Source organism: Meriones unguiculatus, chromosome 3 (genome assembly GCF_030254825.1).
Source record: "Meriones unguiculatus strain TT.TT164.6M chromosome 3, Bangor_MerUng_6.1, whole genome shotgun sequence".
Classification (NCBI taxonomy): domain Eukaryota; kingdom Metazoa; phylum Chordata; class Mammalia; order Rodentia; family Muridae; genus Meriones; species Meriones unguiculatus.
In genome coordinates this window covers 96,795,973-96,816,423 of record NC_083351.1, presented here as the reverse complement: position 1 = coordinate 96,816,423, position 20,451 = coordinate 96,795,973, and the positions used below count along the sequence as shown (strand labels likewise).

At 40.5% G+C, this 20,451-nt stretch overlaps 1 protein-coding gene across 1 annotated transcript; it reads right to left on the bottom strand.

Moving 5' to 3' along the window:
- Positions 1 to 315: 315 nt before the first annotated feature.
- On the bottom strand, positions 316 to 13,683 carry LOC110557860 (zinc finger protein 58-like). The gene is made up of 4 exons (XM_060380370.1): positions 13,594 to 13,683; positions 10,341 to 10,467; positions 9,754 to 9,849; positions 316 to 6,257 (listed from the first exon to the last, which is right to left on the bottom strand). Exons 1-4 carry the CDS (start codon positions 13,597 to 13,599, stop codon positions 4,009 to 4,011), a joined length of 2,478 nt encoding a protein of 825 aa, XP_060236353.1. The 5' UTR covers positions 13,600 to 13,683; the 3' UTR covers positions 316 to 4,008.
- Positions 13,684 to 20,451: the final 6,768 nt, after the last annotated feature.

Here is a 20,451-nt window from a genome sequence, read left to right as displayed (position 1 = left end):
CATTACACTGCAGAAATTGACCTCATGTTCCCTGTGTAGCTGAAGAGGACCTCACTTCCAGCCCCTAGTCTTCTATGTCCTAAGTGCTGGGACTAAAAGCCAACTCCACCATCCCTAGCTACGAGAGAATTCTGCTGTTTGTGATGTTTCTTGTTGCTTTGATATCTGACAAGCCATAAACTGAAGAAGAGGTTTGAGGGTTCAGTCCACCATGACAGGAGATGCACAGGATGGGAATGAGGTGACACTGTGACTGAATGAAATAAGCAAGTAGAGAAACAGGAATGCCAGTGCTTGCCATACTGTTCTCTTGCTTTTCATTCAGTGTAGGGTCTAGTGCAACTAACCTTTCACTTTCACTTCTTCATGCAGTGATGACGTAGAGACATTTTAGTACCTCTGAACCTGTCATAAATGGCCTGGACAGATTAACTGTCTCTAACAGTGGTGCAAAGCTCTAACTTTTTCACTGCTGTACCTCCATTGCTCAGCATTGGCTGGTTGTTTTTATTGGCAACACAGAGAACAAATGGTGGCATGTTTACACTAACTTGAGGCAGATGATGCTTAGAATAAGCATCACAATGTAAGGCTCTGATTAAACCAGACAGTGGGGTAGAGAAATCAGTGTTTGAATGAACAACTGTAAATTGTATACATTCCACAACAGCAACCTTCAGAAAATGGAAAACAACACTCCGGCATGAGACTAGGGTTCCTAATATCTCTTTTTCAATACTGTACTCAAATTCTTAATTAAAGAATGAAAAAATATAAAGCTAGGCAAAGGAAAAAATTAGAAAAAAAGAAATTCAACTATGCTAGTTTACAGATGATATGAGGTATACTAAAAGACCTGTGTACTCTACAAAAAAGTTCTAAATATGATAGTTCTGCCTAGTTTTATGTCATCATGCCAAAAGCAAAATCTCATATAAGAAAATGCCTCTGGGCAAGCCTGTGAGGCATTTTCTTGACTGATGGCTCAGGCTGGAAAGTCCAATTCACTGTGAGCAGTGCCACAACTGGTTTGGAGGTCCTGGATGCCATAAGAAAGCATGCTGAGGGGCTAGAGAGAGGGCTCCACAGTAAAGGGCTGGCTGCTCTTCCAAAAGACCAGGGTTCAATTTCCAGGACCCACATGGCAGTTCACAACTGTCTATAACTCTAGTTCCAGGGATTTTGATATCCTCCCATAGACATATGTGCAGGCAAAACTCCAATGCACATAAAAAATTTTTTAAGAATAAGAATATTAAAAGAGAAAGAAAGGAGGGAAGGGAGGAAGAAAGGAGGAAAGGAAGGGAAGAAGGAAGGAAGGAAGGATGCTAAACAAGCCATGTGGAGGAAGGCAGTAAGCAGCATTCCTCCAAGGGCTCTCTACGGCTCCTGCCTCCAACTTCTGGCCCTTCCTGATTTCCTACCCCGAGTACACTAAGTGATGGATTGTTATCTGGAAGCATATAATAAAATGAATCATTTTCTTCCCAACTTGCTTTTGGTGATGTGTTTTCTACTGCAATAGAAACCCCAACTAAGACAATGATAAACTGTAAAGGAATTTTAATCTATCAACATGAATCAGATCCAAAGATCTATATGATCTGGATAGAATACACCCTTAGTAATCTTTTAATCCTACACAATGAAGATAAAGTTAGCTAACACAAGGAAGCCATGTTTAAAAGTGAAGTCTAATTGAGAGGCAGAAAAAGTGATTTGACAGAATGTGTCAGCAATGGGTTATGCCCAACTTTCATAAGAACAGAACAGGAAAGAGAGGCTACTTAAGAGCAGGGTAGGGTGAGAGAAGGGAGGTTTTTACCAGAGGGTTTTTTTTTTCCTGAGATAGTTTTACAGAGACAGGTTGCAGAGAGAACAAGCTAGACACAGGTGAAAAGAGAACAAGCCAGAGAATGAGAAGAAACCACAAGATTAAAACATGCTGCTAGAATGAGTTTGAGGCCTGAAAGAGCAATTGAGTCAGAAGCCAAGAGAAGCCAGTTTGAATCAGGCAGGTAGGAGAGGAGTTAAGGCAATAAAAGCAGAGTTGAACCAGCCAGTGAGAGTTCATAAAGAGCTAGAAAGGCTTGGGAATGGCATTCATCTCATCACTTCATCTGAGGAATAAAAACATTTACAATAAACACTGTCAACAAAAATAGCTGTTCTCAAAATCAATGTCAAATATCATTAGCCTTTATAAACATCAAAAAGATACTTGCAGGGAAAGTAATTATAGAAAATAGCACCTAGTCACCATAATCTTAAAAAAATTTTTTTAAAGGAGACATATCCAGGGATGGCCCTAATGAAAGGGGTGAAAGTCTTCTGTAAACATTTGAAAATATCAAAATGCATCACTTACAGGAAGACATTATAAGACAGAAAGGCATGTTCTGGGATTTGCAGAGCTCATTTTGTAATAAAAGCAAATCTATACATTCAATGCAATCCACAGCAAAATTTCAATGACAACGAACTAGGAAAAAACACACATCAAGGGTGTCAGGACAGCCTTTTCAATAAATACTGCTGGCTAAATAAGATGTATAGTTTCTCAACAAATTCTCCGATGTATGAAGAATAAACAACTTCTCTTAACATTTGGACTTGCAGGGTTTCTCTTATATACAAATTTAAAATGCTGTAGATTAGAACTGTTCAATACTTATCCAGTATCTTTAGTCTCACAAAGTTCCTCTCTAGTATGAGTTATTCAGTGTTTAATTAAGTGCAATTAAAAAACTTTTTGTCATATTCTTTGAATAAATTGGGCTATTCTCCAATGTGAATGCTCTGGTGTCCAGTGAAAATTTAACAAATCTCAAGGTTTTGTGTCCTTACGTCCCATATAGAGTCTGATGACAAGTATAAGGAAGAGTGTAAATCCTTCACACATTCAGTGCTGTCTTTGATTTCTGTTTCCATGACCCCAAATGCTATGGCCCCAAACAATTTAGAGGAAGGGGTCAACTTAGAGAAACTATATTAAGGGGACACAGCATTAGGAAAGTTGAGAACCACTACCGTAAAGGAAAGCTATGTATTTCTTTGCTTCCTCCATCGTACCTGAATATGCTCTATCACCAAGAATTCGAGTTTTTTTTTTAAATTATTTATTATGTATACAATGTTCTGTCTGCATGTATGCCTGCACACCAGAAGAGGGCACCAGATCTCATTGTAGATGGTTGGCAGCCACCATTTGGTTGCTGGGAATTGAACACAGGACCTCTGAAAGAACAGTTAGTGATCTTAACCTCTGAGCCATCTTTCCAGCCCCCAAGAATTCTTATATAACCCATGAACACTTGCCCTGGGATGGCATGCCTTACGCTTGGGTGGACTAATGTACATGACTTAGCAATCAAGAAAATCCCTCCTAAATATTTCTATAGACTAATCTGATGGAGTAAAAAACATAGTTGAGAGTCCATCACATAATATGGGGCTGTGTGATACGGACATCTAGAGCTGATGAGGACATCTGCACCTGCAGGTTTCTCACCTACGGCAATTCTTTGGTGTTGATGAAGACGAAGTGTTATTTAAGGCTGAGGCACAGCTTTTATGTGTAGAGAGTGCCTCTGCAGTATGAAGTCTTTGTAGATACCTAATGTGTGAAGAACAGGTAGAGAGCTTGCCACCTTGATTGCTTTTGTAGGCCTTCTCATCAGGATGTATTCTCTGATGCTTACATGGACATGAGGCATAGCTCAACCATGGTCCCTTTCTGCATGAGTAGGGTTTCTCTCAAGTGCAGATTACCGAGGTTGAACCAGAACTGAATGATTACTGAAACCTTGACCATATCCAGAGACTGTTGTTATTTAAAATATGAGGAAACACTAAAACCCTGTCACTTCCTTCACGTTTGACTGACTGGTAAAGCACTTGCCATTCTCCCCACATGCATGGCTTCTCTACTCCCTACATTCACTTGCGCTGTTTAAGATCTGAGTGATCAGCACAGGCTCTACCACATTGCACACACTTGTGGAGCTTCTATTCAGAATGAGTTCCTTGATGTCTTTTAAGTCCTGAGGATGTACAAACTTTTTTATGTCCTTTGTAGGATTTCTCTCCAATATGAACTGTCTTGTGTCGAGAAAGGGTATAATAATTAACAAAGGCTTTGCCACATTCCCCACACTTGAAGGCCTTCTCTTCAGAATGAATTGTTTTATGTACCTTAACATATGAAGAACACGAAAATCTTTTGCCACATTCTTCACACTTGTACGGTTTCTCTCCAGTATGAACAAGCTTGTGCTGAGTAAGTGTATAAAGCTTACTAAACGCTTTGCCACATTCCCCACACTTGTAAGGATTATCTTCAGAGTGAATTCTTTGATGTGTTTTAAAGTCTGAAGAATAGGAAAACCTTTTACCACACTCTTCACACTTGTAGGGTTTCTCTCCAGTGTGAGCTATCTTGTGCTCACTAAGCACAGAGGGCTTAATAAATCCCTTTCCACACAGGTCACACTTGTAGGGTTTCTCTCCAGTGTGAACTGTCTTGTGTCTCTTAAGGGTTGTACGTGTACTAAAAGTTTTGTGACACTCTTCACACTTGTATGGTTTCTCTCCAGTATGAATTTTTTGGTGTTTTTTAAGGTCTAAAGTAGAGTAAAACATTTTGCCACACTCGTCACATTGATAGGATTTCTCCCCAGTATGATGTAATTTGTGCAGAGTAAAGTATGAGAGAGTAGAAAAGGCTTTTCCACATTCTTCACATTTGTGTGGTTTCGCACTCATGTGAGTTCTCTTGTGTATAGAAAGTTCTGGGAAAGTACGAAAATCCTTGCCACATACTTCACATTTAAAGGGTTTCTCTTGACAATGAATTCTTTTATGTCTCTTCAGTTTTGAGGTACAGGCAAACATTTTGCCACACTCTTCACATCTGTGGCATTTCTCTCCAGTATGAACTATTTTGTGTTGAATCAGGGAAGAATTAGTAGAAAAGGCTTTTCCACAGACTTCACACTTGTACAGTTTCTCTTGACAATGAAGTCTTTTATGTTTCTTCAGTTTTGAAGTAGAATAAAACATCTTCCCACATTCTTCACATCGATAAGACTTCACTCCATTATGAATTAACTTGTGCTGAATCAAGGAAAAATTATAAGAAAAGGCTTTCCCACATTCTCCACACTTGTAAGGTTTCTCTCTAGAATGGACACGCTTGTGCTGAGTAAGAGAATAAAGTGTAGAAAAGGCTCTGCCACATTCCTCACACTTGTAGGGATTGTCTTCAGAATGGATTAATTGGTGTCTTTTAAGGGATGAAGAGGAGGAAAAACATCTGCCACACTGTTCACACTTATAGGGTTTCTCTCCAGTGTGAGCTATTTTGTGCTCAGTAAGAACAGAAGGCTTAGTAAATCCTTTTCCACACAGGTCACACTTGTAGGGTTTCTCTCCAGTGTGAGCTAGCTTGTGCTCAGTAAGTTCTGAGGTCTTAGTAAATCCTTTTCCACAAAGCTCACACTTGTAGGGTATCTTTCCATTATGAACTGCCCTGTGTCTTCTAAGGGCTGAGTGATTACGAAAAGCTTTGTGACATTCTTCACAGTTATATGGTTTTTCTCCAGTATGAATTTTTTTATGCTCCTGAAGGTGCGGAGAACTGTAAAACCTTTTTCCACAGTCGCCACAATTGTAGGGATTCTCTCCAGAATGAATTCTGTGATGTTGCTTAAGGAATGAAGGATAGCAAAAGGATTTGCCACATTCTTCACACTTGTACTTTTTCTCTCCAGAATGAATTCCTTTATGTTGGTTAAGGAGTAAAGCAGAGGAAAATGCTTTGCCACATTCTTCACACTTGTGTGGTTTCTTTCCACAATGAACTCTTTTATGTTGTTTAAGGAATGAGGGATCATAAAAAGCTTTGCCACATTCTTCACACTTGTAGGGTTTATCTCCAGAATGAATTCTTTGATGTTGCTTCAACATTGAAGGATAGTAAAATAATTTGCCACATTCCTCACACTTGTACGTTTTTTCATCAGTATGATTTTTCTGGTGTATAAAAAGTGATGAGCGACTACTAAAGGCCTTATGACATTCTTTACACTTGTAGGGTTTTTCTCCAGTATGACGTCTCTGGTGTATCGAAAGAGTTGAACGAGAACTAAGGGCTTTACCACATTCTTCACACTTGTAGGGTTTCTCCCCTTTATGAATTCTCTGGTGTTTAATAGGGAGTGAGTTGCTGTAAGCGTTACAATCATTGGGTGTTGTTCCTGTTGAGGAAAAATTGAGATATGATCAAAAAGTAAGTAATATTCTTTATACTTACAATGCTTTTTTTTTAATGGGGAGATTTACTCATACATATTTAACCACAAATCAGAAACTACGGTACATTTCAACACCTATTGTCACCAGGGCCAGTAAGTCTCAGAATGACCACTGTATTTCTTGACACCAAAACCAAGCTAGTCCTTCTGGTGCTTAAAGGGGATAGGTATAGATACTTTTATCTGCTCCTGCTTCTGGTAATAGGAATAAATCTTGACAGGAACTCCTTCCCTGGGTCTCCTAATAGTAAAGATGTTGATTGAAGACGTAATGGAGAAAACTATTGTGGCTGTAAACATGTTTTTTTGTTTGTTTGTTTTGTTCTAGGTGTAGGATATAGGACTGATTCAGATTGTCCACAGCAGCAGACTATTTGCCTCATTCAGACTGACTTTGCCTCATTCAGCTCTTTGCTAGCTGCAGAGAGTTTAAATCTGAGGACTCTGAAGAAAGAATAACTGCCAAAGCCCAGAGTATGGGAACGTGGAGAAAGAATAAGGCTCCTCCTGCTTCTTCCTTGCTGCTCCTGGTTGCTGTTGTAAGACAAGAAGTTGGAGATCTCCTGAAATGAGGACTGGACTGGCTCCAAGGAACCCCATGACCCTAACCAGCAGGAAGCAGCTAAGAGAACTCCACCCTCTCTCCCATTTCCCTTTCCTACCTGGTGTTGGTAGGAATTGGGGTGGAGTAGGGAGAAAAAGATCAAAGAAATATAAATAAAAGTTTTTAAAGTATGCCAACATGTTTCAGTTAAATCCGTGTTTTATGTCATTTCTGTGGATGCTGAATGAGTGACTGCATTGTCCACTTCATCTATGCTATCTCAGCTGTTGTCGTATGTCTCAATTTTTGTCCCTTTCCCTTACTCTCCTTATGGAACAGTCAGCTCACTGTCTGAACTCACTTTGGACTAGCCCACTGGAAGCAGCACAGGATCTTCTAACATGAACAACTACCATCTTCATAAATCTAGCTGTGCCTGCTAAAAATAATCACAGATGGGCTTGTTAAAGGTTAACATTCTAGCTGGGGTGGTGGCCCACACCTTTAATCCCACCACTCAGGAAGCAAAGGCAGACAGATCACTGTGAATTCTAGGACAGCCAAGGCTACACAGAGAAACCCTGTCTTAAAATACAAAACAAAAACAAAGAAAAAAAATCCTTCAAGAAAGGATATAGGCAAGGTCATCGAACCCTCACCTGAGTTTCCAGTCACTCTTGCCAGACAGTTGCATGGAACTGGGACTCAATTATATGAGGTTTCAATGTTTTATGGAGACAGTAGGGTACACAAGCAAGAAAACCTAAAACTGGTTGGGGGTCCACCTCTGCAATCATGGGAAAGCTTTTCTTTACTGGGTAATGGCCTGCATGAGAATAGATACTGTGAAACACCCTCCCCCTCGGGAAATGCTAAGTTTACTTGTTAATGTTATTATGTCTCATTTGAAATTACTTAATTGGAGGGGGGGTATGTAATGTTCACATGGCTGGTCCAAAGGTAGTGAGTAATTGCAAGGACTTGTTACAATTAGTTACCAATTGAACTCCTGTTCTATACTTTCTGTCTCTGGATTCTTGTTTACAAAGAATGTTCTCAGTACCAAGGTTATTCATATCTCTAAAGCTCTTCCTGAGGTGTAAATTTTCTCTTAGGATCAGTGAAATCATTTTAAAAAGTTACAAAAGACATAAATTTGAGGTTCTATCTCTAAAAAAGGGGGTTAAATTACTTTACATAAGATAAATTAGGTAAATAAAGAGGCCAAAACCATTAAGGCTTTAAGGAGTCACAGTAGGTGGCTCCTTAAAAGTTAAGTTCAGTGGTCAATTAATGCTAACAGGGCCAACTTAGACATCTATCTAGTCACTTAGGTATTTGTTAACTTTTTAACCTTTAGCCATTGGAGAAACTGAGTCACGACAAGAACTGTAGTAATAATTAATTGTATACCTTTGTATTCTTTACAGGTGTCGTTCATAAAGGTCTTTACTATTTTCACTTCTGAATGTATTCTTTTTTGTTTTGTTTTGGAGTTTTTGTTTGTTTCTTTTGTTTTGAGACAGGTTTCTGTGTATTCCTGTGTATCCTGGAACATGCTCTGTAGACCACTCTGGCCTTAAACTCAGAGATGTGCCTGCTTCTGCCTCCCAAGTGCTGAGATCAAAGACGTAACCCACCACCATCGGCAAATGTACTCTTTATGATCAAACATGTTATTAATATAGAGTATTTGTGAGATTGATTTAGATTTTGTAAAAGTACACAATGAAGGTATCAGAAAAATAAACTTTTCATTCTCTCCATGAACTGTATTTATGGTTTAAAGTTGATCTGGTATAAAAGAGCTTCAGTATAAAAATTATGAATTTTTTTAAGGCTCAAAATTTTAACAAGAATAGCTTACTTTCATTTATAAAATTCCAATCTTATGAGAGTTAATTTATTGTAAATTGTTATAAGAAAGATAATTAACACATAACAGTTAAAGATGAGCCACCTTATTAGCAATTGTACACTTTTAATATACCCAAAATTATGTTTGTATTCCTACTAAATATCAGTGTACTCATTTACATGAACAATGTTAGAAGGAAAGACTGATATCTACCTGCCTTTATACTGTCTACATGTAATCAAAGTTAAGCCTAAAGCAGATATCTCAAACAAATTTAAGGTCAACAAAACATTTATAGCTCTGATATATCTGAAATATTGTGTTCATAAACAAAAATTTTCAGAGTTAAGATGAATATTTGAGAAAATTTAAGTATTTTCCTAAAATTAGAGCCTCACAACTCTTTAAAGTACTGAAAAATCTATTGATTTCCAAGAAAGCCATACAAACAACTGGATTTCCACCCACTCTCAGCTCTGGTGACTATATCTGCTGTGAAGAATGTTCTCACACAGCCTCAAATGTAGCTTTGGGATATCCACTGTTTTATAACATAAAGCAAACTGTTATAATCAACAGATATGAAACCTTGAAAACTCCTGAGCCTTGGAGTGTTCAGGTATGGTGTAATTGTGTGTATGACTTTATAAACCCAGTCATGCTTCATTTCAGTATAGAGAGTTCTTTTTGGATGAGCTTGCTTTTCAAAGTCAGCAAATAAATGACTGTTAGTCTGATCCACATTGAGTGTCATTTTCCTGTGTCTTAGGTTACAATGTAGACACAAAAAAAATGAGGAACTTTGCAAGGTCTTGTATACAAGCAGAGTTCACCAGAGGGGAGGAACTAAGCTCACACACTAAAACTATTACAAATGTCTGAGAGGTGACTTTTCATTACAACAGAAGACACTAAAGGCAATAACTTATAAAGAATTTCCACAACAATGTAATGTCTCAATGTGCATGGTAAAGCATGTCTTTCTGTTCTATCTTGGGACGTCTCATCTCTACTCTGAGCCCCTCTTTCATACCCACCAAGGTGCACAGTGGCTGCTGCTTGTTTCTTCACATCCCAAGGCCCTTGTCTTTGCTCCAGAAATGTCACCAGTTGTGGCTTACAGCCAGCAAGACCTGTTTGTGGGAAAAGGGAACAAGATTGTTTAAATGTTCTTCTCACGGCAACTGACATGCCCCTTCCAGTACAGTGTTTATAAGGAAAGAGACGATGCAATAAATGATTGCAGACAATTAGTTCCTTAAATGGTTTGGGACAGGTATACTACAATACATAAAGGAATGTACACTGTCCAGATTCCGAGTTTCATTTAAAGGAAAAATATTAAAACTGAATTGTCAAACACTGTACTCAACAAGTGTGCTCCATGCCTCATTTCCTTGAATTTCTAACAGTGCAGGTAACACAGACAGGTTAAACACACAAAGATAAACAACAAAGTAGTTCTTAGCTAAACAGCAACCTGCCTCATGTTTTATTGGTTTTTTTTTTTAAAGGAATATGAAACTCGCAGTTGAAAAGCATAATCTTCTGTGACATATTGCACAAAGTGGGGAAGCTACATGTTGAGGGAGAAATAAAACTTTACTATAAATGCAATCCTCACCGAGGAACACAAGGTTGCTGTAATTCTCCAACATCACGTCCCTGTACAAATTCCACTGAGCAAGGTCCAGGCATTCCCATTCTTCTGGAGAGAAATCAATGGCCACATCCCAGAAGGACAGCACTTCCTGAAATAAAGACCAATAAATGGTATTATAGTTTAAATGAATTAAAATCATCTCACATCATCACCCACACAAACAGTAGCACTCAAGGAAAAGAGTTTGGAAGATATATCTGGACACCATGGAGACTGGAGTCCACCCTGTAGAAGAAGGAATTCCATCTTGGAAGTTTGGCTTATTAGAGTGAAACACCAACCAAAGACTATGAATGGACTGAACCTAAGCCCCTTACACAGAGGTAGCCAATGGACAGCTCGGTCATCATGTAGGTTCCCGAGTAAGGGGAATGGGAGCCAACTCTGGCATGGACTCTGTTCCCTGCTTTTTGATCACTGTACCCTGGCAGGCCTACCTCACCAGGCCACCAGGAAAGATGATGCCTTCAGTCCTCATGCAACTTGATGTGCTGGGGTGGATGGGTGGTGGGCTCTCCTTCTCTGAGGAGTAGGGGTGGGGGAATAGAAGGAACAAGGAAAAAGGGTGGGAATGGGAGGAGAGGAGGGAGGGGGCTAGGACTTGGATGTAAAATAAATAAATAATTAAAATTATAAAAAAAGTTGGGCTTATTGTTTGTATATAGTAACACCACATGCAAACCACAGTGGAGGACATGCTTGTCACTATCTAATGCAAAGCTGGAGGTCTGTTCTGGCTAAAGTACCAAGAAGCATTCATTACACAGTGGAACCCAGGGTACAAGGAATGGGATAGCATCCAAACAACAGAGAATGAGCCAGGAATATAAACCATAGACAGCTGCATCAGGCAACAAGAAGCTCAGAGTGAAATGGGAAATCATGGGAATCTCAGATTCTAATGAGCCAACAGAACTTAAGCACATGTAGTTTTTTTTTTTTTTTTAATAACTCATTTCCTATTCCATGTACATTGGTGTTTTGCCTGCATATATGTGTGTGTGAGGGTGTCAGATCTTGGAATTATAGACAGTTGTGAGCTGCCATGTGGGTGCTGGAAACTGAATCCAGGTCCTCTGAAAGAGCAGTTCGTGTTCTTTACTGCTGAGACATGTCTCCAGTCCACAACTCAGCTTGATGGCGTGCATTTCTGTCATGCTACTGGCTGTAAGAAACCTGAAATGAACCAAAAATTTAGCCCATCTATAAACTATGTTTAAGTGTTTTCTCCTGAGCTTGGAGAGGTGGTTGGGCACTTTCAGAGGACCCAGGTTCAATTCCTGGCACCCACATGGCAGCTCACAACTGTCTGTTACTTCAGTTCCAGGGGATCCAACAGCCTCACACAAACATACATGCAGGTAAAACACCAGTGCACATAAAATTAAAAAAAAAAAAATTAAAATATGTAAATGTTTTCTGACACAGACTAGGGTAGCCTTGATTTTGCTAGAGGATAATCCTGAGCTCCTCCCTCCCCCTCGCAGATGAGAGATGATAGGGATGTGCTTGAAAGTAGGCTGGTTTTTTTTTTTTTTTCTACCACAGGTCTGTTTACTATAAAGTACATGATTACAGAAAGGTGTGGATGTCATAAGCAAGCATGCTGCTGAAGCATCTGTAAAGAAAAAGATAACAGTTTTGATGGACAAGGCAGTGTCCTTTCTCCACCTTAAAAAACATAAAGCTTGGGCTGAAGAGATGGCTTAGAGGTTAAGAGCACTGGCTGTACTTCTAAGGGTCCCAGGTTCATATTCCCAGCACCCACATGGTGGTTATAAACCATCTATAATGAGATCTACTGCCCTCTTCTGGCATGCAGGCATACATACACAGTCAGAATACTGTATAAATAATAAATGTTTTTTAAAAACTGTAAAGCCCAATGCTACCATGTTTTGTAGGTTATTAACATTAATTAACAAGTGTCTGTTGTTTTAATTACAGTGGCACAGAAAATGCTGGTATTTAAGGTGAGCTGTTTTGTAGCCCATGATTTCTAAGAGTAGACTTCAGTGTCATGAGCCAGTCTCCAGCTCACAAACACTTGGTTTGACTGAAAAATGGCAAAACGTGAAACTGTACAAAGGACAGGGTGAGCAGCCTACAATGTGCCAACCACAGGACCCTGAGTGATCCAGAGCTCTTCAAGTCCATCTCTTAGTGTCTATGATGGAGTGTAAGTGCTTGGAGATACACTCCAGGAGACCTCTACAGGGACATCACAGAACCTGCATGCCACACTCAGTGTCAGAGTTGGTTGAAGAGAAATACAGAAGCATGGAAGACAAGGCTATGACTGGAGAGAGTGCAATTACACCGCCTGTCAGGTCTGCAGGGCTGTTTCTTCCACAGACCTCAAAGCTCCCTCCAATACTGAAGATCCCTAGGCCCACATCTGCCCTCAGTGCAGCTCATGTCTCCACCCTGAAGGGGGTCCACATTTCCAACATCACAGTCTGATAGAACAGGGTGACTTGTTAGCTGCTATTATTTTTCACCCCGCACTCTAGGATCAACAGTGCTGGGAAAATACAAAGCCCAGCTGATCCCCTTTATGGCAATATTCTACCTCCCTACAGGATTGTTCCTGTGAGGATTCGGCTCACAGGAGTGGACATGGGGTATGCCTGTTCCGAGTAAACCATAATTAAAATAAAAGTTCCAAAGAAAGCAGGATAAACAGCACACACCTCAATCTCCACCACAGGACCTTGGCCATTTGGTGAACTTCAGTCAACTAAAACAAGAATCCTGGCCACCCATAAAGAACAGAAGAGACCAGATCTCCCGTCGCCTAGATGTACTGAGAAAGCCGTGGGAGAATGGCTCGGCAGCCAAAGACAGGCTTCCACAGCCAAGCTGTGATGTGAACCACCAACATCATCACCTCCAGCCAGTCAGTCAGAAACCCACCCAAGCAATACTGGATCTTCCAATCTTTTCCATTCCTGAAGTACCAAGCCCGATCTCCTGGCCCAAAAGCACAAGGAGGTTAAAGGCAGCAAGATGCCTTTTTACAAGGTGGCCACTGCCAGCATTAACACCATCGCCTTCTCCCCAGCTCTAACGTGCATGCTGCTGAGGTCCAGGATAGTTCGACACAGCACCTCTGAGAGGTTTAGATTTCATCCTCCGCTCCCTACAAGCCCGGCTACGCCACGCCCACACCGACACTTCCGGCCTGCAAGGTTGCGCTGCACCCTGAACCAACCTCCATGTCAGAAATGAATCCACAGAGCAGAGCCGGACCGGACTCTCGCCAGAGCTCGGGAAGGACGCCCACGTGTTTACCAAAAGCTGAAAGGGTGTTTCCACTGTAGTTCCTGTTTCGTCACAGTCACTGGGACTACATTTCCCAGAGGTCTTGAGAGTTCCAGGAACCATGGGAGAGAGATTTCTGCTGTTCTGGGTTTTTGCGCCTTCTTCAGCAGAACTGGCTGCAGAGCAAGAGCTGAGTCAGCAGCTGAGCAGCCACAGGGAGTCAGGCTGCTTTTTAAGTTCCAGAATTACAGCGCGAGGTGTTTGTCAGTACTGTTTAGTCTTTCACAGTAATGTTTAGTAAGTTTGCAAGTCATTTCTGATCCAGAATAGCCAGAGCTGCCCACTGAGGGACCAAAAGAACAGGGACTGTTACCAATTACCATTTATGTCTTTGCCTCTCTCTTTCTATGTTCAAGTGTTTCTTTTTTCAACCACAGAAAAAAAAATTTTTTTTTCATCACTCCCAAACGATTAGCATAGAAACAACAGGTTTCTCCCAAAGCCATACAGGGTGCCCTTATCTTGTGAGAAGCCTAAGCAACCCTAAGTTTATAGGACCATTTCTGTAAGGGATATAATTGTTGTTCTAATTCAAAGGCAGAAACTTGTAATACTTCCAGGTCCTGATCAACCTCCCTACTTAGCTTTTAAAAGTTTCTATCTCTCTTGATAAAAGCTGATGTTTCTAACGCTGTCAAGCCAGCTGTGCTGGCTCCACTGTGTCTATAAGGACAGACACAGTTCTTTGTAGTCCGTGGTCCATATTAAAATGTGTTTTTTTTTCCTTTTACATTACATAAAGCATCAGAATAAAACACATTAATTAAACCATTAGATGTTGAGCCCACTAAATACTCTCAGGGGCTTGGTAATATTGCTATTGTCCAGATGAGTCAACCCACAAGGAAGAATAACAGGCATCAGGATAAGGTTTGGACATTAGATAAGTTCCAGTCCCTTGTACGTCCTCTAACATTGATTTGTGCTGCCCCAGTCACAGTGAGTTTTGTCAGTCAATGACTGACACTCTAATTATTTCCTGTTCCTATGTAGTGTGGGGGTTGAGGGCCTAAGCATAACCAGTAATCCTGGCCAATTTTTAGCTGGAATGATGAACCAAGCAGTGGCTCTTGTCAAGAATGGAAAATAGGGATGGAGGTCCCTCAGCCTCCACAGTTGGAGGTTGAACTCTGGCCCTGGGTATGTTAAGTGCTTTGGAGGGGAGAGTTTGTTGGGGCCTTGGCTCCATAGCCCTCTTGGCTCCCTGTTTGTCCCAGGTGGAATCACCAGTCTTTGACAAGGTGGGTAGGAACTCTCAGATAGTCCAATGAACAGCCTTTATTGAGTAGTGACTTAGGAAAGAAATTGTTAGACAGTTGTTCTGCCAACTATTGGTATCTGAGCCAGGGAAGTAGAAAGGGAGGTCTTCTAAACATAATCTCAGTGGGTGCAACAGGCCCAACACAAAACAAAGGAAGGAGGTCCATCTACCTTTCATTGGACTCTGATGAGAGTTTTGTTAGTTTCTTTTAACTTCCTGTTCATTCTTTTTACCTGCCCAGAACTCTGAGATCTTTATGTACTCTAAAGTTTGTAATCTATCCCCACAGCTTTCACCATTAAGAGTTTTGGCTATGAAAGCAGGGTCATTCTGAGACCCCAGTTTCTGGGGGTGGGGAGAGGGAGAGGCAAATCGGGGGACCGCATATTAGAGGATCTGTTAAAACTACTATTTGAGCAGTTTCAGTCAGGCAGAGAATGCTTTCACACACACAGAAAAAATATGCAAGTACTTAAATCCTCCTCTGGCAGACTGGATTTCTGTGAAGTTGATTTCCCAGAATTCACTGGTGTATTGGCTTCTCGTTTGGATCCCTTCCTGGGAAAGAGCTCTCAGTTTTGGATTCACTTGAACACAAGCCTGCATCTGGCTGAAACATCCCATAGTTGGCTCTATAGTCTAGATATAATGTGTTGGTATGAGCAACTCAGAAAGTTTGGTGGACCCTAGATGAGCTGTTAGGCCCAGGGAGAGCCTAACCAACCACCAGCGAGGCAACTGAGAGAAACTCAGAGACAGATCCATGCAAAAGAAAGAGGTTTATTCAGACCATTGTGCAATGGGGCCTCCTTACAAGTCAGCAAGGAATAGCCACAGGGGAGTGGGGAGAGTGGGCAAAAGCCTTGGGTTTTTAAAAGAAAAAGCATGGGGAGGTGTGGGGTTGCAAGCTTGTCAGTACAGAATTGGGTCATTTTAGGCACCTAAGTGACCAGATGTCTAAAGGATATCTGATCTTTAAGTTACACTGGGGATGTCTTATGATGTGCAAATTTGGTCTTAGGTGGGGAGGGGTTGACCATCACATTCTGTGACTTCTCTGAGAAAGCAGAGTGAAGAGCTATCTGGGTGTGACCTTCTGGACCGGTAGCTGGGAAACCCTATCTTGTACTGGGCCGGAGCCAGCCAGCAGAGTCGAATGGTTCTTGAGTCGGGAGTGAGGATTAAAATTAATAAAACACACACACAAACACACACACACACACACACACACACACACACACACAGCACACAGGAGGCTTTTTAAGAAGGTCCGGACAGTACTGCCGGTTTGGACCATTTGCAATAGGGAGGAGACCTTGGGAGCAATCTTTTGCAACAGTGAGAAGACCTGTGGAACTGCCAAACTTGTTTTCTAAAACTACTTCCCTATAGCAGATATGGTCCAAGGTCATACAAATAAGTTCTAAGGAACTTGGAAAAACTTCCTCTTTTCTTTGTCTCAAGGTGAAGACCAGGGTGAAAACATGTTTTTCAATAAATAACAAAGCAGCTTGACAAACAAGCCGCTCTCCACAGAGAGAGAGAACAAAAGAGAAAGAAAAAGGGAGTGCAGGCAAAGAAGACCAAGAGAGAAGGGCAAAAGAGAGGGGCCAAGAAAGGAAAATGAGAGAGGGAAGGAGAAAGAGAGAGAGGGCACAGAGGGAGCACAGAGAGAGTGCTTGGCCCATATGGCAGTGTTATATAGTAATAAGAAGCTTGTAGAGGTAGGCCCATGAGCTGGAGAAGTTTAGAGCAGGGGGAAGTTTATGCCTGCTATATTTTGACCTCTTACAAAGGGGATGAATAGTATCATTATTGTATACTATTATATAGTATCATAGAAACTATTATAATATATGGTTATGCTACTCAACATATCTGGTACTGTTATGCCAGGTTCACGGGACCCTCAGAGACCACCAGGAGATGACTCGATGCAATTGCAAGAGAGCTTTATTACAAGAGCGATCGAACTCGGGACCCTACTACACAGCAGTAGAGAAGTGGGACCCCGAGCTCTGAGTGAACAGGATTTTTAAAGGGAAAGTCTGTGAGCCGGGGGTTTCCATGGCAGCAAGCAGGGGGGCACAAGCCTTGGCGTTACAGAATTGGGTGAAGTTTAGCAGGGCGGAGTGACCTTTTCTGAGGCACATAATCACAATGGCTATTTTTCTAAACCATATCTGAAACATTGGGGAGAGTTTTCCCACCCGATTCTCAACCAATTCCCATTGATTATTGCCAGGGAGTTTGTCTCTATTTTCTATGAAGCATTTATTATGTATTATTTCCTGAAGGCTGTTGCTAGGAGAGTTAACTTTGTTTTCTGCCAGGTGTACACTCTGTGATATTTCCTGGTGCCTGAATTCAGTTCCCAGTCAAGATCTTTATTTCAAAATGGAGTTATATTCAGGCTATCTTAAGCTCTTCAGTACAGGGAAGTTAATTTGGGGAAGGGAAAGGAGAGAGGATTTAGGGCCTCTAGGAGGAGAGGTATAGGCAGATAATTGGACAGGTAGACAGGCAGACAGACAGATGAGGACAGAGCCATGAGTTCAGAGGACACAGAGAGAAAACATGGGGACAGAGAGAAGTTGAAACACACAGATAGAGACAGAGACAGACTGAGAGAGCTGGGCAGGTCCTTTTATTTCCAAACTGCACCTGGCAGTTGCAGCAGGTAATGACAGAAGACATTGCTAGGACCCTGAAGGCAAGACAGCTGAATCACCTGTATAATAACATTCCTATCTTTTTGTTGAATTAAAAATGATAAACTAGGACCAATGCTCCAACCAAGGACCTAGACACCCTGCTCAGATGTAGCCCATAGGCAGCTCCGTCTCCAAGTGGGTACCCTAGTAAGTGGAGCAGGGGCTGTCTCTGACATGGACTCAATGGCTAGCTCTTTGATCACCTCCCTTTGAGGGGTGCAGCCTTACCAGGCCAAAGAAGAAGATGATGCAGCCAGTCTTGATGAGATCTAATAGGTTCTCACAGATAGTAGGAGGACTAGGGGAGGGGCATAGGGGGAGAAAAGGGAGGGAGGGTGGAACTAGGATGAGATGAGGAAGGGGGCTACAACTGGGATACAAAGTAAATAAATTGTAATAATAAGTAAGTAAGTAAAAACTTTAAAAAATAATAAAATAGGAAGGGGTGATGAGAAGGGAATGAGGATGTTGTGTTCAGAAGGATTGCTTCCTATGCAAGACAAGTTAAAGTATATAAATGTAGGTTCATTGGAAGCAGCTCTTGGCCACCATGGGGGGGAGGAGAAAGGAGAAAAGTGAGTAAGAGCACTAAAATGGCTAGTACAAAATAATTAATTTTTAATTTAATTAAAATAATGTAACTGATTAAATACATGCCTTTGATTCTAATACTCGGGAAACAAGGACAACAAATACGTTTCTGATGAGCTCAAGTTCAGCTTATTCTACAAAGTAAATCCAAGGCTGCCTGGGCTGCACAGAGAAACCCTATGTCAATGAAGTTAATAATTATATCTCTGTAAGAGAGTCTTTTTAACTCCATATAATCCTATCCTAATATAGCAATGTGAAAATGTGTCTATATTCAATAATGATATTATTCATCCCCTTTGGGAGAAGCCAAAATATAGTAGGCCTAAAAAATGGACTGGTGTGGGGCTAGAGAGATGGATCAGAGGTTAAGAGCACTGGCTGTTCTTACAGAGGTCCTGAGTTCAATTCCCAGCAACCACATGGTGGCTCACAACCATCTATAGTGAGATTTGTTGCCCTCTTCTAGACACTGGTGACGCTGCATGGGCCTGACAGGATTCATCCTGGAGGATACTGAAACACTGACACAAGATGTCCTACCTTAGCTGCTTAAATTGCTGTTGCCCATCAAAGCTTGCTTATAGGATGTCTTCAAAGAAAGCTTTTGTTCTCAATTGGTTCAGCCATCCAGACTGTTCCAAACAGGACTTCTATTAAGCCTGAAATTTCTCATCATGTTGAGACTGTACCACAAATGTTTTTGCTAGCTTGCTTAACCATATTTTCCCAAATTTATTTGGGCCCCTTAAAAGGATTCTTTTGCCCCCAAATCAGCAGGACACAACCTCAAGAAAAATGACGTCCCATTTTCCTTAAGGTGGGGTGGGTAGGTTTTAGGTTGTTCTAATGGGCTATGGGTGTTTGTTATCATTTAGTGAAACTGGTTACAAGTTATTAATGGTCTTATTCAAGTATAAAAACTTAAACTCAAGGATTTATCTCTTTTCTCTATCTTTTTTTTCCTTCTTAGGTAAGGATAAGGGGGTTGAAAAGAATGAAAGGGGAGTATAGTGTTATCTTATTGGAATAATAAGACAAAAGTCATATTATTGAATCTATGTTTCAATTTAGAGCTTTAACTGTTCTTTTCCAATAAGGTTATTTTTGTCTACATTGGTATAGCATTCTGAATATGAATAAAAATTTGATATTAATTTTGATATACATATATATGCATGTTTCAATTCTTGTATAAGGTGTTGGACCTTTACAACTTATTTTACAATGTAAGGTTTGCTTTCTTAAAGCTGCTATTACAAACTGTCTAGGATAATTAAGTAATGCAAATGAGTGGTTAGTCAATCAAACGCATGGTCATGCCAGCTACTAGTTTAGCTCAGAAATATGCACCTTAGGTTAAATAGAACAAACAAACATTGCCTGTTTAAAATCACAATAGACAGAGACAGATAAACAGATAGATGGGTATGATTTTATACATAAATATGTAAATGTGAGTAGAAAGAACAAAGCATTTAAATATTTTAATTACATTTTATTTTTATTATTAATTTTTATTATTTATTTTTATTAATATTTTGTCATTTGTTGACTAGACAAGTCAGCTCCTGGTAACACTCTTTTCCACTTGGAAACTGATGATGAGCATCGAAGAATCTCCACTGGGAGGTAGCTTCAAATACGACAAACTAGCCAGTTGGTGCTACCTTCTCTGCAGACTATATTCTGTCTGAAAATGGATGAGACTTGGACACAGGCTCAGTTGGCTACCTAGCTCTGCTAAGACAGAGTAAGCAAGTCCTTCATAGTTCCTGTTTCACAAATATTTCTGTCAGATATACTTTTATTTCAGAAGACTGAAGATGATACTCCAATGTTATAGAGATTGGGTGACTGTCCAAGCACTGAACTGTCTCTGTCATTTTTATTAGTTTTTGGAAGCTGCTTGCCTGTACTTTCTGCTTACTCAGATATAATTTTATTCCTTCTCGAGTCTCTGATGAGGTTGAAGAGTAAATAGTTATAGTTTTTCAATTAAAATTAGTTGCTTAGGAGCAAAAAAGATGTTTTAAGATCTAGTAGATGCTTTTAGGTTAGTAGATACAAGATATGATAAAAATAATTTAGGTACAAAACTTTAGACTTACCTAAATAGGATAGATAATATTTTCTTCAAGGTTGTCAAATACATTTAGACTAGACATTATGTATACGACGA

What these genes read in the sequence shown, in the direction of transcription:
- LOC110557860 (XM_060380370.1), bottom strand. An exon ending in CAGCAACCTTGTGTTCCTCG is followed by an intron (nt 9,850 to 10,340) that starts GTGAGGATTGCA and finishes TCCCACAAACAG; the next exon opens with GTCTTGCTGGCTGTAAGCCA. An exon ending in AGCAGCCACTGTGCACCTTG is followed by an intron (nt 6,258 to 9,753) that starts GTGGGTATGAAA and finishes TTTCCTCAACAG; the next exon opens with GAACAACACCCAATGATTGT.